Below are 16,361 nucleotides of genomic sequence, written 5' to 3' on the forward strand. Positions count from 1 at the left end.
CCCACAAAGACTGTAACCATCACTTCAACTAAGGGACATTGAAGTCATCCTTCAATCAAGGTGACTTCAAGTCCATGGATGGTGATATTTTTCATATTTACTCTTTTTTTCCCATTATTTACTTACATATGTATTTTTCATACTTTTATGTTGTTATTTCTATAGCTAACCAAAACAGCTACATATGTCCATTCCACTCAAATTATTCTAAATTCTATTCTGCCATCCCAGCCCTACAGCCCACAGAGGCTCCATGCTGAAGCAGGGCTGTCCAAAGGAGGCTGTGACACTGCAGGAAGCCTGCAGTGCAGCAGGCCTGTGGCAGGACCTGTGCCCTGCAGAGGAGCCCAGGAGGAGCAGGTTTGCTGGCAGGACTTGGGATGCCATGAGGGACCCACGCTGGAGCAGAGGAACTGAGAGGAGCTCTCCCCCTGTGGAAGCTGGAGCAGCAGTCAGCATGTGATGGACTCAGCCCTCAGCCCCCTTTCCTCACCCCCCTGTGCAGCTGCTGGGGAGGGCAAGAAGAGTAAAGCTGGGGTTTGGAAGAAGGGAGGGTGATTAGAATTAACATTTGGTCTTATTTCTCATTATCCTACCCTGATACAACTGGTAATAAATTAAACTGATTTTCCAGGTTGGTCTGTTTTGCACATGACAGCAGCTGGTGAGGCATCTCTCCCTGCCCTTATCTCACCCCACAGACCTTTCATTCTGTTTTCTCTCCCTTGTTCAGTAGAGGAAGGCAGTGATGGGGCAGGTTTGGTGGGCACCTGGCACTCACCATACATAACAGACAGGACTTTTTGCAGAAAAGACAAAAATTATTCCACTCCATCATCACCCTTTTATTGATAAAAGGATAGCTCTTGACAGTGCAGGAAAAAGGATGTTTCACAAGGACAACAGGAAGTAGCTTCTACTGGTCTTTCAGTTCCTTCAGTCTTCTGATGGCAGATTTGACTGTCACTGCAGAGGTGGTACTGGAGGGAGAAGCAGAGTCATTTGCATGTGGCAGAACAACTGTGCTGGTGTTGTTTATTTTTGAGAAAGCACTTATCATTTCCAACTGTTATCATCTGACTGTGCTGTCAAACAGGGTCTAACTCCACTTTGATTTTAATTTTTCCTCACAACACAGCGTAGGCCTGGCTCCACAAACCACATGGAACTTCAGAGGCTGCATCCCAACTCCAATCTCCCAGTCATGCACTGACCACGAGCACCAGCCTGTGGACTCAGATCCCTCACAACTGCTACATGCATGTGGGGCAGGAGTGTCTTCTACAGGATTGTGGGGAGTAAACAACAGGAGTAAGCAACTGCACCCTCACAATAAAGGTTATTTTAATCAATTTTTTTGGCTTTTACAACCAAAGGAAAACATGAAAATAACTTTTCTTGGAATAAATCTGGCTTTGCCTATTGCAAAGAATAGCAATCAAATTGACTTTGATCCACACTGATGAAATCTTGACAGAACACTTAACAGAACAGGCAACTTCCCCCATTACTATCTCAAGACAGATCCACTTAATGATTAGTAGATTTAAAAAAAAAAAAAAGTCAAAAGCTGCATTATGCCACAGCTATGTGAGAATAAATACTGATTAGAGCTCCTTCATTTCCTTACTTGTAAGTCCAGGCACCACCAGCAACTGTCTTCATGCAGGACCCGCAGTGCCAGATACCAACAGCCTTCCTCTTCATCTTGGTCTGGAACAGAAGAAAAAAAAGGAAAAAAATAAAGTCACTCTCCATCAGCTGAAAAAGCCAAACAAGAAACTTCAGGTAAGGCCTTCACAGCACTCCTACAAGCCAAGTTTAGACACGAAAGGGATAGACTATCCTTTTACTCAAATTCTGCAGACACTTCTGAAACACTTTTGCATTCAGATATGAACTGCGTCATTTCTGAAGGCATCATCAAAACTTCAGCTTATTCTGAAGGAGAAAAATAGTAAGGAGCTACCTTGGTTATAACAACTGATATTCTCTCTGGTTTGGTGCTCATGTAACCCCACTGTGCCTGGGACTCCCTGGGCAAGCCCAGCTTGCTCAACCCAGACACACTTCCAAGAGAATCTGAAGCGTGAGTGCTGGGTACAGAACTCCCTCCCCAGGCAGGTGTCCCTCACCCTGCAGAGGTGGCAACAGGCTTGCCCACACCTATGCCTGATTTAGGCAGCTCTGCAAACTATGAACATTCTCACTTCATATAAGAAAGGCAGTAAGTTAAAAACAAACAAAAACCCGACAACAAATTAAAGCAAGTAAAAACCCCATGATGAAAATATTTTTACATTTCCAGACAATTTAAAGATTCCTACTCTAGAGACAGCAATAAAAATATCTATGCAAAGCATAAGGTGATGGACCTTTCAAACTGTCAAAAACTAGATCTAACAGCAAATTTTAATTATGTACACATGCAGGTAAGATCACTTTCTATCAGAAATTCTTCCCCATCCAGAGTTATACAGCACACAAAAGTAGGCAACTGCCATCAGAAGTTTAAAGTAGAAAAAGCAAGCTCTGTTCCTCTGCCAGGTAAGCTGTAGAAAGTTACTGAAGGGAAAAAAACGTCCAAGTTAAGCCTTAATTATCAAGATAACAACTGTGATACTTCAATTCTGTCAGGTTTCTTTTATTAATTATGTAAAACATATAATATGGCAACATTGCTCACTGTTCTACATCATGAGATGTAATAATGTTTGTTTTCATTAAACTACTACTTAACATTCATGTGAAATGTCTACTCTCTTTTCCAAGGATTCTGACAGCAGCCCAAAGCTCACTACACACTAATCCCTGTCTTGGAACCAGGCACGTTTCTCTTCAGTACAAAAATTACTGATGCATCCAATCACCTTTCTAGCATCAACAACAATGTGATTTTTAAAGACTTTTTTGGGGAGGAAGGAGATCTCTCACCTTGCCGCAGAAGGAGCAGGTATACTTGGCATGCTGGCTGATTTCAATCTTCTTCACCATTTTCCTAAGGGATGCACCGTAACGGGTCCCATATTTACCCACGATCCCGACCTTCTTGGTGCGCTTGGCCTGTGGGGAGGCAAACCAGAATGAGCTCCAGCCCTACAGAGACAGCTTTCTCCTCGCTGCTTCTATCTCCCAGCATGGCAACTAAGTGCTGAGCACCTACAGCCGGGCTGCAGCCTGGGAAAACTGAGTATGCACAAGGTGCGGCTGGAAGGGACCACCTGGTCCAGCCTGCCTGCTCAAGCAGGACCGGCCCGGAGCACACGGCACAGGAGTGCAGCCAGGCGGTTCCCGGGTATCTCACTGAGGGACACTCCACACCCTCACTGCGCAGCCCATCCAGTGCTCGGTCACTGCACAGCAAAATTCATCCCCCTGCTCAGGAGGGACTTGCTGTGCCTCGGTGTCTGCCCGTTTGTCCTACGGCTTGGCACCACCAGAAAAGCCTGGCTCCTGCCTCTTGACAGGAAAAGAGATAATGTTCGTACGATGTTTTAACTATCTAATTATATATATTTATATAATGAGACCCTCAATCGCCTCTTCTGAGGCTGAACAGGCCCAACTGCCCCAGCCTGTGCTCATGAGAGCTGTTCCAGTACTCTAATCCTCCTCGCTGCCCTCCCCTGGAGCACTGGCGATGAAATGCCACCGGTCTGGTGCTGCCGCAGCCCCACAGCTCCTATCGGGCACCCCGGGCCGCCCAGACCGAGCAGAGCTCCGTCCGTCCCGTGGCCAGCCGGCGGTGACACGGAGCGCGGCAGCCCCGCTGTGCCCGCGGCCCGGCTGCCATTCCCCTCACCCAGGCCGCCTCCCTCCGGCCGCCCGAACAGAGCGAGCCGCTGTCACAACGCAGCGCGGAGCCGGCTCGGGGACGCGGTGCATCCCCAGCCCCAGCCCCGCGCTGCCCCGGGCGCGCCCCGCGGGCTCAGCACGGCGGTCCCGGCGCGGATGGAGGCGGATGGCGGCGGACAGACGCGGCCTCACTCACCATCTTTAGCCGGGGTCGACGCGAAGAGGGAGCGGCAGTGCGCAGGCGCGGGCGGGCCGGCGCGGGCGGAAGTGACGCGCCGCAGCGCAGCCGGACAGAGCACAGACCGCACGACGGACAGACGGATGGATAACAGAGGGAGGGCGGTGCGCTGCTGCTCGGAGAGCGTGTGGGGGCTTCCTCACTGCAACACTGCCGTATGCTCTGTCAGGGCCGTGCTCTAGCAGGGAGGCTGGAGCGGATGAGCAGCGCGGTCCCTTCAGCCTGACCCATCCTGTGGAACGCTGGGAGACCCAGGCGGTGCAGGGGCGCCAGCACCGCCGGAGCTCACATTCCTGGGTTTCCAGCGAGGGAAGTCGCAGCAGAAAAGGAAACTGGGCAGTTCCATTCACTCACCTCGTTTTTAAAGAAGATAAGCAGGAAGTCAATACAGGGACAGAAAACGTGCCCAGAACTGCAGAAAAAGTAAATATAAAAATCAACGAGAATGAATGCTTATAATAAAACATATCAACCCTAAACCATGAGGTTTCAAGAGTTTTGGCATCAGGTCAGGTCTTAACCTGATTTCCTAATTTCCTCGGGGTTAGCCAGTGCTGAAACCACCAGCCCTGAAAGCCCTCGTGTGCCATTTCAGACGTGATTCCCAGCCCCAAAACACATAGGGAAAAATACAGCAGTGCCACGGAGCTGCAATGCTTGTAAAGGGATTAGCAACTTATTAGCCTCCATTAAGAAATGTAATCCAGTTAGCCTGAGAGCTACTCCATGTGCAGAGGCAGCTCTGGTCCATCCCCTCCTACCAGGAGAGGGCCGGAGCTTCCCAGGCCCCAGGTAATTGCTGCAGGGAATTTTCCTCCATACCCACCCTGGCTGCCTCAAGCAAGGACAGCACTCTTGCAGTCTGTTTAGCTAAGAGGCAATCAAGGAATCGAATGTACCCAGCCAGTGTGTAACGTTCCCTGGCTGGGGTCTGTACTTTTAAGAGATGCTCATGGACAAATGTCACATCCCATCTTGGCTCTTGCTCTGAGGGTTTGAACACTGACATTTTTAATGCCCTCTGTCATGCCAGGCTCCTCATTCCCTGCTCATCCCTGCAAGCTCTTGTGGGAGCTGGCGGGCCAGAGCAATGTTTGAGATGAGGGCTCAGCAAGGCTTTAGGCAATGGTATTTATATCTCCCTCAGCTGAATCAAAATTTCATTTGCTATATCCTACGAATAAATCTGCCCTTTTCAGATCCTCGTCACAATGATGACTCACAGGATACAGCTTTGATACCAACATATTAGAAAACAGAAAAAAAGTAATTTCCTTTCCTGCCTAGTGACTATATGGTTAAAAAAATATAAATTGTCAGCCAACACATCCAGAGAATTTACTGCTCTGTATGTACAGAGTTCAGGTTTGCTGTGACAGAGCAGCACATGGTCATATCCATCATCTACCAGTGTCACAGAGAGCTCTGGCAATAACCAAACCCAGCCACCCTGGGTGACAGCCATTCCCAGCACTGCCAAAGTAAACACACATTTATTTCCAAGGGACTGAGAAGATGAAGGACACAGGCCAGCACAGCTATGGCTTGATAGTCCACCACCTTGAACATTTCAGGTCACAAAGCTAGCCAGCCTGAACACTTAGTTGGAACTGCTCTGGTTTATTGTTGATAGATTTTAACCTGTTGTTGCTGTTTTCGCAGTTGGAACTGCTCTGGTTTATTGTTGATGTATTTTAACCTGTTGTTGCTGTTTTCGCATCCTCCTTGAAAACACACCTTTCTCCAACACGAGTGGGAGCACTGATGCAGGTGTACAAGCAGGCATCCAGCCACAGCAGGATGCTCCAGATCCAGTGAGATGGGTCCTTCCCTTTCCTCTGCTGGTTTTAGATGATGCCAAAAAGATACAGCTCTACTATCTTCAGATGGCAGGTACAGGAGGCCCAGGAGTGCTCCATGTTCCGAGCCTGCTGTGGGTCCCATTCTGCACAATGCCTTGCAGACTTCTTCAGCAAGCCTTGAGATCCTGTCTGAGCCTGCTGCCAGCTGCCCAGCCACCTCCTCACCATAGAAATGACGGACTAAAGGTGCCATTGGGGTAAGGCCTGCAGTCCCTCCAGTCCCTTGAAGTAATCACTAACAGCACTTTCCTGCAAGGTTCTTCTCCCCTTTTTCATGTAGTAAGGATAAAAAGTGGATCTCAGGTGTATTTGAAAAACCTCTGTATCTGGGCAGCAAACCAGCTGAGATTTTATATGTTCTAACAAAGGGAAGGTTCACCTGGCATTCCTCTAGCAGGGCTGGGATTTATCAACATACAGACAAGATGAATCAAGTTAATAAGAAGCAGAATTCTCCAAGGGTACTTTCAGTGTATCTTAGAAAACTATTGTTTTGAAACAGCTGCAGCTTTATAAAGAAAAGAACTACTCCTACAGGAGACAACAATATGGGTACACAAATAATGCCTTTTGCATTTTTTTTTTTCAGTCAGCAGACAGCAACATTTCTCACCCCTTACTCAGAACAACCCACTTTGCAAGTAGAAAGATCACTCATCCTACAGACAGATTAAATACTCTGTGTTCAAGATGACAGACATTATAAAATGTCAAAAAGTGTGTCTTCATCACCTGGGCAGCTGCTGAAGAGCAGAGATGGTAACTCTCAGGCTCAAACCCAGAGATAAAGCATTTCCTCCAGCTGCCCAGCCATAATACCCCTTGCCACTGCTCACACCCCAAAGCACCATCTGCAGGCACGAATGAAATGCAGCACAACTGTACATGCAGCCTGTGGGGCATTTCCGTGACCTCACCAGTTGAAAATGGAACAATCAATCCCTTCAATGCAGGAAAGAATACCTAATGTTACCAGGTTGATCTGACAGCACAAACATTTTTCTCCTCTGCCTCGCAAGAGAGGTATTTTTGTCAGTGTCTGGTACCTGCACAGAGCCAAGCACATCACCTCCACAGCACGTTAGCTACTGGCCTCCAGGAGCTAAATGTAAGCCTTCAGTTTGCCACCTTTTCTACAGATTACAGTGTAAAACACAGCTATCTGGGAGAATGCTAAAATAGAGGAAGTACCAAAAGATTGGTATACAACCTAGAACAATTTTTTAATTTAAACAGTTCAGTCCAGAACCAGTTTCTTACAAAACAAGAGCAAAAGTCTGCCTGTGTCCCCTTCTCATCATTCACCTGTAGAAATCAATTAAGTCCTGAAGAAAACACCCACCCACCCCAGTCAGGGTTAACCCCTGGCAGTCAGCACAAGCTTCCCCCTCTACTAATAGAAGCAGCACATGCCATGGAGCAGATCCTAATATTCAGCATGAGGCCAGAGATGAGTGTGCCAAGGCAGACATGTGCCTAAAACAGGTAATGCACACTTAGTGGCAAACAGCTATATTACTTAGCTCAAGGTGGTAACTTCCTCTTTTCCCTCCTCTCCCCCACTGCCACAAAACATCAAGATCTGTTTGGATCTTTTTTCCTCACGGCCAAATGGAATACCCAAGAGCCAGTCTGTGAGTGATCCAAGTAATGGCCCAATTTGCCAGTGAACAAACTCCTAGAAAAACAGACTTTTGGAAAGGGAAAACATTGTTAAAAGCACTCTGCAGCTGCTGATGAGTTGGTTTTCTCAAGAGTTCTGCCTTGGGGAAAGACAATGTTTTTAAACAAAACAACTGTGGAAGCTGACATGCTGAAACAGAGCAGAATGATACTTGCCCATGTCCATTCAGTCATCAGCAAAACCAGGACTGCAAACCCTGCAGGCTGCCAGGTGTGTGCTGCACACCTGTCACACTGTCAGACTGCCTTCTCATCCTTTGAGATGAAACATGCCAGAGATACAGAACATTTCAAGTCTTTTATTTTCAAAAATTCAAAAAATAATATGTGATTGCTTTTGATTTTTCTTTTTTAATAAAAAAAAATAATCTCTAAGCTGCTATTTTTAGCTGTCACCATTTACACTTCCTCAATACGCCGCTTTTTTTTGGGACTCACTGAAAGTGCCTCTGCTTCTCTGTCTTGCAGGGCACTGCCAGAGTCAAACTCACAGCCAGCATCAGCTGCCTCCAAAAACAAAACATCATCAGCATCATCTCTGCTCTCAGAGAAGGTCTTCTGGAAAAGGTCAAAGATTGTCGTCTGCTTTGGATCTGTCTGAGGAAACAGAACAGAAGAGGATCTGCATCCACACTGTCATGTAAAACACAGTGTGCAAAATCAGAGGACACTCCCCTTACACAGTGCACATGTGTGTACACATCATACGTCACACGATACACACCCACATGTATCTCATACACTACATACTCAAAGACATATCTATGACATGGATGCTAACAGGTCTCCTTGCAAGTAGCAGGTTGGAACTTCTGTGGAGAGTCCAAGGAGGAGCTGAACAATCTGGTCTGTGGCATTAAAGGCAGAACTGGTGTAAGGTCACCTGTGCCAATCTAGATGTACACAAGCCAAAGCCCATTCAGCCTCTCCCAGGGACCACCAATATTCTTTCAGGTCAATTACCTTAGGACAGTAATTAGTTGACTCAGCTGTTTCAGAGAAATTGGTTTCTGAAAGACCAGCTTCACCCAGCACTTTGATCTTCTCCTGAATCATTGGCCTAGGAGTGATAAACGGATATTAATGAAAGGAAAAAAAATCAAGGACACTGCTTCATTTACTATGTAGATTAAAAAAGAATACAACTGGGAATAAAGATGGCTTTTCTACTAAACTTTGTTGGTTCCTTAACGTGTCCTGCTCTTGGTTATAATCACTGTATGCTGTCTTAAGATATCAATCAATTAAATTAGTAACAATTAGAGGATTTTGGGCTATAAACCTTGGAGAACACATACATCCAATAGAGAAACTAGTTAACTGAGGCAACACCAGTGGTGCATTTCAAGGATAACTCCCAATGTGCAGCAGGAGGAAGAATCCATCACTGGCCCAAGAGGCTGAGAGGTCCCAGCCACACCTGCACACTAGACACTGAAAGATGCCAAGGCCACAGCACAATTAGTGCATTTACCAAATAGCCTTGCCCTCTTGTTCTTTTTCTTGTCTTTAAAAAGATGCCACTGTCCTTTAGACAGCCATATTTCTTCCCCATTAAGCACTAATGACTGCACAGACAGCATTTCACAAATAAAGGCAGAATTACTGTCATTAACTTTCCATGAAATTTGGGTGATGCATCAGTTTCCAGATCCTTGCATTGTAGGGTTATAATTACTTGCCATCATGATATTCTGGGAACTGCACAAGTTCACTTAGTTCATTCATTCCTTTAAACAAGGTAATAAAGATGTAATTTTGGATTTAAATGAAGCAGCTGGTGGATAATTTCTTGTCATCATTTGCAGGTCAGCTCCCTTGCAGCACTAAAGATTCCTCAGATCCTGCCTACCCCCAGATGTCAGATTCCCCAGCCCTAAGGACTAATGTCCACTGCTAACTCTCACTGAAGCCAAAAAGCCTCAAACCACAACTACCCAGAGGTGGGTCAATAGCTTTTACATCTATTTGAAGGGCTCACTGAAGAGCAAGAGGAAGGCAACAGTGCAGTCCTCCTCCACAGCTCCTTGTCCAAGCACACAGCAGCCAGACTACTCCTCAGAACTGATCTACAATACACTGAGAACCATTGTGTCTGCTGACTTCATGTCAGTCTCAGCACTTTACAGGACTTTCCCTAGCACAGGAATGTTCTGGACTGGTACCTAAGACAATTCCTCCTCCTTACACAGAGACTGTGAAGGTTTTAGATGCATCAACTCTCCCAGAATTTCTCTTGAGAACCCTTTCTTTGTCAGGTAACTACTTTTATTCCTCCTGCTTGTCAGCCACTCATTCATGTCCACTGCAGGCAGGCCATGCCACCAGCTTGCAGCAGCCCTGGCACACATTGATCCTCCCCTCACAGGCCGTGGAAATCAGCACCAGCATTACCCCTCACACCACATCTGTAACAAACAGTGGAAAACATGTCAGGAGAACCAAAGTGTCTTTCTCACTTCTTACCATAAGTAGTCATCTGCTGTGCCTTTAGCCACCAGGTAGTGAACATTAACAGAGCTGGTCTGTCCAATTCGGTGTGCCCGATCTTCTGCTTGGATCAAAATCTTAACGTAAAAACATGACAAAAAGTGAAAACTGCAACATCTGAGAAACAGTGTAAGCACAAAGAACAGAGGATCTCACTACTTCTGCTTAGCAACTCTTTCTTATCTGGATCCCCTTAAGACCTGCAGAAGCCAAGAAGTAATCTGGTACACCAGGTTCCCAAAAGGCACTGAACAGTTTTCCAAAGCTGAGGGTCAGCACTGATGATGAACCCTTTCAGGAGCAAACCCTTAAGAGCTTTGTCAAATAAAGACAGAAGCATGTTTCCCTTTTGTGCCACCTTCCCCTGCCAGCAAGCTGTGTAAGCCAGCCTCACAGGTTCCAGCCCAGACACCTGTGGTTGCAGAGCCAGCAGACATCAGAAAAAGAAAGAGACAAACGCTAGAGAAAGTTGCCTGCCCATTATATCTCTTAATCAGCAACACTTCTCCTCTCCAGGGAACATCCAACCCCTGTCCCCTCCAGGACACTCACCCCTGGGTTCCAGAAGAGCTCTGCAAACACCACCAGATCTGCAGCAGACAATGTCAGGCCCATGTTTGCAGCAGTGAGGGACAGGACAGCCACAGCCTGCTTCTCTGAGAGCTGGAACTTCTGGCACAGAGTCTGCCGCTCAGCTGAGGATGTGGAGCCGTCGATGCGAATGTGCTCGACGTGCTGTGAGAGGGCAGAAGATGCTGTTTAGAGACCTGCTGTCCCCTTTCTTGTATATTCCTTCCTTGTTTTAGTGGATCCCACGTCCAGTGCTGCCACTGAGCAAAGTCACCAGTGCCACTGTGGGTTATAGTCTGGAATGTTATCTTAAATCATTCTTCACACTGCCCCAGTGTGATCCAGCATGCTTTAGGAGCATCAAAGGAAACTCACATGAAAAGTTAGACAAACAAGAGAAGTCAAGAGAAACGACTGGCAGGTCTATCAGCTCTTCCTACAGTATCTTACTTCAAAAATGTAAGAGCACCACAGAGGTAAAGGCAGGCAGAGATGGTGGGCTTGGGTAGCCTAGTTCTCCCTCTGAGGAAAGCCTGGAGAACAACGGCCACACAGGGTAACACAAGAATTCACAAGCTCCAGGGCAGACAGTGGAATTAAAGAACATTAAATACATAAAAGTCATTCAGCTAATACAAAATGCATGCTGTGAGGCATTCACCCTGACAGCTCAGCTCCCTCGGTGAAGGGCACACTCAGAAGCACAGCAAGTAGAAATCATCTCTGTCACTAACTGTCCTGAACTATCTGACCAGCCACAAATCCAGGGGGCTGTTCAACAGCTTTGAAGCTGGAACAATGATAAAGTTAAGACAAATCTGCCACTTACTTTCTTCTTCAGCTCTGCAGCTACTGCATCCAGCATTATCTTGTGATGGGCAAACACCAGGAATTTATTCTTCCCACTTTCCAGTAACTCCAGGATGTACTCTCTGCATGAAAAAGGAAAAACACCGAAACACTATAAAATTATGTGCTGAGAGAATACAAACTTTGCTCAAAACAAATTTTGAAGCTACTGCCCATCTATACACAAACACTCGGAAACAGGCTAGCATAAAAAGCTGTAGTAAAGTGCAAGCAGCAAGTCAAGTCTTCTGTAGATTAAAATATAGAAAGGAAAATTCCCTCAGTTTTTCTTCACCACAGGCAGACATCTGCCTACATTATACTTGAGTGCCAAATAATAAAAACATTAAAGTCTTGTAACTGTTCACTAACAAAAGGAAGAAACTCTTTTACAGAAATGAATGCTGGGAGTATGAAGTGTAGTTCTGTGGCAAACAAGCAAGTTTTGCAGCAAGGTCTGTGACTGTGAAATCACACAGTGCATATCAGTTGGTCCTTACATTCAGAGAGCTGTGGAAAGTAAATAATTTTCATATTATTACCATATTACTTATTAGAAAGTTATGCTATGACCTAAAGCAACTCCTTTGCAGTCCCAGCAAAAAGGCTAAGGATGAAAGGGCACAAAAAGAAACTACTTCTAGGGAAGAGAGAGTTAAAAGCACACCTGTGGTACAAAAATTTTACTACTGAGGTCCCTCGTGAGCCCTGTGGAAGAGCCAAGAATTTCAGTAGGACCTGTGAGATTCCTAAAGCACACTACAACCAAAGCTAAGCCCATCTCATAAGCTTTTTGGGTCAGGATTCCTGCTGCAGCAGAACTGCAGCATTTGTTTCCTCAAATTCTGTTGATGCTTTTAGTTTCATTATTTCCCTGCTCCTTAAATTGAAAAAGGGTCCAGACCAGGGAATTTGATCCAAGTCTCAAACACAAAGTCATTTTAAATGGTTCAAATGACAGTTTAGATTTGTATCTGGAATGAAATCAGAAGACTTATTCAGCCAAAGAACCCTATGAGAAGAAAATGTTTAGTACATTGTAATTACGATCAAGTTTTTCTAGGCTGACTTGAGGCTGTGCTTCATGTCCCTGCAGTGTTATCTCTCAGGCACTGTCTCCCTGTTCTCAGCAGAAAAGCACATTTTACTGGGCAAGAATGAGGCAGTGACACGGAGCTTACACGACTGAGCGGATTTTGGCTTCTGCTGTTCTGCTGAAGTAGACAAGAAGAGCTTCCTTCTCCTGTTGTTTCTGTAGAAGGAAGAGATAAACAAATCTGAGTCTTAAAAATGCCTCTTCTCCTTCTTGCTTACAAATCTGGTATTTCTGCTGCTGCCAGTAAACACTTTGCTAGGAAAAATAATCAGCCTAAAAAAGCACAACAATAGAGGCCTGGGGGGAAGTCTCCTACTCGCCATTAGGTACAGCAGATACTCACACAGCCCTGACACCTCCCTCCCCACCTCCCACTCAACTCCTACCAGCTGGATGACAAATTTATCACAAATGCAGTTGTAGTTGAGAAAGCGTGTCCCAACTAAAATGGCAAGGAAAAACCCTCAAGTTCTTACAGAACTGTATTAGCAGCCTAGGAGCCTACAACACGAATTTTCCACCCATACATGGAAAACAAACAAGAAAAGCAAAAATAGATCCTTTGCATTTTTGGCCACTGCTGTGTTCACAACACAAATAAGTCTGTTTTTGTAGGCTGAATGAGATTACAAGGCTAGACAGGAGAGTAAGTAGAGAGGCAGGAGATATAAAAGACAATTAAAAATTACTAGCAAGAGAGAAAAAAAGAGAGGAAATAGTATTTCACACAAAGGGACAAAGTTGACCACTTAGATCAAAAACAAATCAAGCTGAGCTAGTTTTGATTGTGCTGTACACTCATTTAAAACTGTGCCTTCACATAAAGGTGTGGCTCTGACCTTTGGAACTCAGGGTACTGCTTTTTCACATGAAAGTTTTTTAAAATTAAAGTACCTGAAATAGCAAAGGCTTATCGTGAAAATAAGTTTCTGACTTACACTTTCATATCCTTTGGCCATCTTCTTTGCTTCAGCTGCCAAGGCAGCTTTGGTCTTTGCACTAATGCCTTCAGGAGCCACCACGACCATTTTGCGCTGCTTTGCTGGAAGCTGGGAAAGCACATCTGACTTCAGACGTCGGATCATGATGGACTCTTCCAGCAAAATTTTCAATTCAGTTAAGTTGGATGATCCAGAGTAGTCCCAACCCCATGGCATCTGGGAAAGACCAAAGCAGTTATCAGTCAAACCTGTAAGAGACTGCTCTGCATACAATCCAAAAGCAGAATAAATTTCCAGGGAATCTGGACAAGGCAAGAACTTGATGGTCAGAAGGAGATTTGACAAAAACTGCAATAAGGTAGAAGTGTACAAACTAATCCACTCAACATTAAAAGGTTCCTTACAAGCTTCCCTTCTTCCTATCTACACGAGCCCATGGAGGTGCAGGGAAGCAGACTATGCAGAAAGGTGGCAGGAATCCCTTCTCCAGCCCTGTGTCCTGATATTCACTCTCACACAGCAAGGTGTTGCTGCTCTCTACTTGCAGCTTTGAGCAGGCCAAAAGAATTCACTGCAGTTCTGTGCATACACATTTATCTCAGCTTTAAGCAGAGAGACACACAAAAATATTCTCTACCAGCATGAGGACAAACATCCTTAACCCAGATGCCTTCACAGAGTTGTTACACTTGTCTGACATGCTAGGTCAGAACTGCCTGTTCTCCACTGTGACCTGACTCCTGCTCTGCTTCCTGGCAAACTCTATTTCTGCCATTACTGTGTTTGGCTCAGACTCAAGCAAACCAGAAATAAACTGTGGCCCAAAAGACACTACTCCAAACATTGTCTCTTCAAAGCATCATCACTTCAAAGCTCCTCTGAACAAGCCAATCATTTACTCCTCCTTGAAGCACTCCCCTCTGAAGCTGGCCTATCCTCCAAGATCCTGTGTGCTGGCAATATAGCCCTGTTCACTTAATCTCAGCTCATCACTTCTCCTACCTGCAACCCCACAGCCTATCTTTTGTTCTCTGAGAAAGAACAACACTGGCATCAAAATTGGTACATTCCCCAAAAGAAGCATCTTTCAAACAAGGTCTTTCGGAGAAGAGACCAATACAGTTTTAATGCTGAAGCAAGGAAAAAAAGAGAAACCTTTCTGCTGCAATTTCACAAATAAGTATAAGGAATTCATCTACAGGAATACCAAAGACCAAGGTGGGGAGAGAGGTGACATCTTTCTCATAGCTCTAGTTCGAAATAATATTGGCAATGTCCAAAAATACCTCTGGTCTTGGAATAACAATCCAAAGTAAGCCCTACATATACCCTCCTGAAATGCATATAATGGAGATGGGAGGAGCATCAGCACCTCAATCAGCTACATTAATTGATAAAATATACTTAACCTTAAATATCTATACTGATTTTTTCTTCTCCAAGAGAAAACTGCTACAACACACAAATAAATGGAAGAAAAAGATTCACTGCATCCTCCATCCTCTCCTAGAATGCATGAGACAAAAAATAAATCATTCTAGCCATAAGGTTAGTCATGCCACTGACTACTGACTGTATTAAGGGGTGGTGCGTGGATGAACAGGGATGAGAACATGCTGTGGGACAGGAAGAGGAGGAATGAAAGAGTTTATAGGCAAGTAAGACCTCTCTGGTATCCAAAAGTGAATGTTCTTACTTCAGGTTGAGATAAAACAATCTGCAATCCTATTGCCATATTGTACTGATGTGAACCATTAACTGACTTCAGATTCTGGTGCCTGTGGCCATCATTAAACTCATTTGACTTAATCTATTCCTACATAATTATGGTACCATCTGATTAGCTACAATTGGTTCATTAAAGCAAGAAACAATTCAAACCCTTAACAGACAGCCAGTTTGAATCCTATAGAATTAAAACTTTGGCTCTGACAAGAGCCCAGTGGTGTAGGGCTAGAGTTAATAAGCCCACCTGGATCTCAGCCAACCCCTCAAGAAACCAACATGGGTATCACTGCTCTGCTTCCCTGAAACCAAGAGTGCAACACAGATGCATGCCTCAGGTGCATGGAAAGCTAGCTCAAGTCTGCCTGGGTTTGTTAGCTTTAGGTATTCTGCATGAAAGCTGACATTGCTGAGCCACAGTCTTTATGCTCCCTTTCTCAGGGTGGGCCCAGCAGAGCAGATGGACAGAACCAAGAAGGACCCCCTGGCGCTGTGCCCAGCCTCCAAAGCCCACTGCCCACACTGCTCAGTGCACTGGAAGTTGAGTAGGAAGGACCAACATGATTAGGCTGCTCAGCTAGGCCTGCTGTGGGGCCTGGATATCCTTTGGGCTACCTCTTTCCACTTAAAAGCCCATGTTTTCCCACTTTCCACCTCCATAACAAGCATTCACATATGTTTTGTGTCCTCATAGCCAAACTGATTTCAGAAAAGCAGCATCCTCATAAGGCAAAGCACAAGGCACACACAGAGCCAAGACACCATCGACTGTCATGTTAAAAAGCACACACAGGCAGAGTCCCCACAGCATGGTTAAGTTATGTCGCTTATGGTGCTGGAACAATTTGCAAACAAGGAAACAATTCTACCTCCATGCTGCACCTAGCTAGTTATAAAGAGATAACTACTTTTGGAATTATTAAAATTTACTTTAGTATACCCTACTGTGGAAAAGAAAAGAGAGAAAAAAGAGGGACATTTATTTTGCCAAAATACACATCTGGCTTTGATCCATAATACTCCAGAACACATGCTTCCAACTGTGATTTTCTTACCAAAGTGTTACAGCATCTTACATGAGTCAGTAAACTTATTACAGTGTTAGCAGAAGC

At 45.2% G+C, this 16,361-nt stretch overlaps 2 protein-coding genes across 7 annotated transcripts in view; both read right to left on the bottom strand.

The window, feature by feature from the left end:
* Window positions 1–830: 830 nt before the first annotated feature.
* Window positions 831–4,127, bottom strand: RPL37A (ribosomal protein L37a). The gene is made up of 4 exons (XM_005485193.4): window positions 3,992–4,127; window positions 2,935–3,063; window positions 1,631–1,713; window positions 831–980 (listed from the first exon to the last, which is right to left on the bottom strand). The coding sequence occupies exons 1-4, from the start codon at window positions 3,992–3,994 to the stop codon at window positions 917–919; spliced, it is 279 nt and encodes a 92-aa protein (XP_005485250.1). The 5' UTR covers window positions 3,995–4,127; the 3' UTR covers window positions 831–916.
* SMARCAL1 (SNF2 related chromatin remodeling annealing helicase 1) overlaps window positions 4,089–16,361 on the bottom strand; it is a 38,645-nt gene continuing 26,372 nt past the window's right edge. For 4 of the 6 annotated variants that reach the window (XM_074548712.1, XM_005485192.4, XM_014265769.3 and 1 more), the window contains 7 exons: window positions 13,522–13,740; window positions 12,669–12,739; window positions 11,468–11,570; window positions 10,621–10,803; window positions 10,045–10,145; window positions 8,542–8,638; window positions 6,433–8,175 (listed from right to left, as the gene is read on the bottom strand). In XM_074548712.1, coding sequence (XP_074404813.1) covers window positions 7,978–8,175; window positions 8,542–8,638; window positions 10,045–10,145; window positions 10,621–10,803; window positions 11,468–11,570; window positions 12,669–12,739; window positions 13,522–13,740 — 972 coding nt within the window. In that variant the 3' untranslated portion in view covers window positions 6,433–7,977. Of the gene's footprint in view, window positions 4,224–4,288; window positions 4,446–6,432; window positions 8,176–8,541; window positions 8,639–10,044; window positions 10,146–10,620; window positions 10,804–11,467; window positions 11,571–12,668; window positions 12,740–13,521; window positions 13,741–16,361 lie in introns of those variants that run through there. The other 2 variants (XM_074548714.1, XM_074548713.1) reach the window with 2 other exon arrangements.

This window comes from Zonotrichia albicollis, chromosome 10, assembly GCF_047830755.1.
Source record: "Zonotrichia albicollis isolate bZonAlb1 chromosome 10, bZonAlb1.hap1, whole genome shotgun sequence".
Lineage (NCBI taxonomy): Eukaryota > Metazoa > Chordata > Aves > Passeriformes > Passerellidae > Zonotrichia > Zonotrichia albicollis.

What these genes read in the sequence shown, in the direction of transcription:
- RPL37A (XM_005485193.4), bottom strand. An exon ending in CCTGCTCCTTCTGCGGCAAG is followed by an intron (nt 1,714 to 2,934) that starts GTGAGAGATCTC and finishes CTTCTGTTCCAG; the next exon opens with ACCAAGATGAAGAGGAAGGC. An exon ending in GGTGGTGCCTGGACTTACAA is followed by an intron (nt 981 to 1,630) that starts GTAAGGAAATGA and finishes TTCTCCCTCCAG; the next exon opens with TACCACCTCTGCAGTGACAG.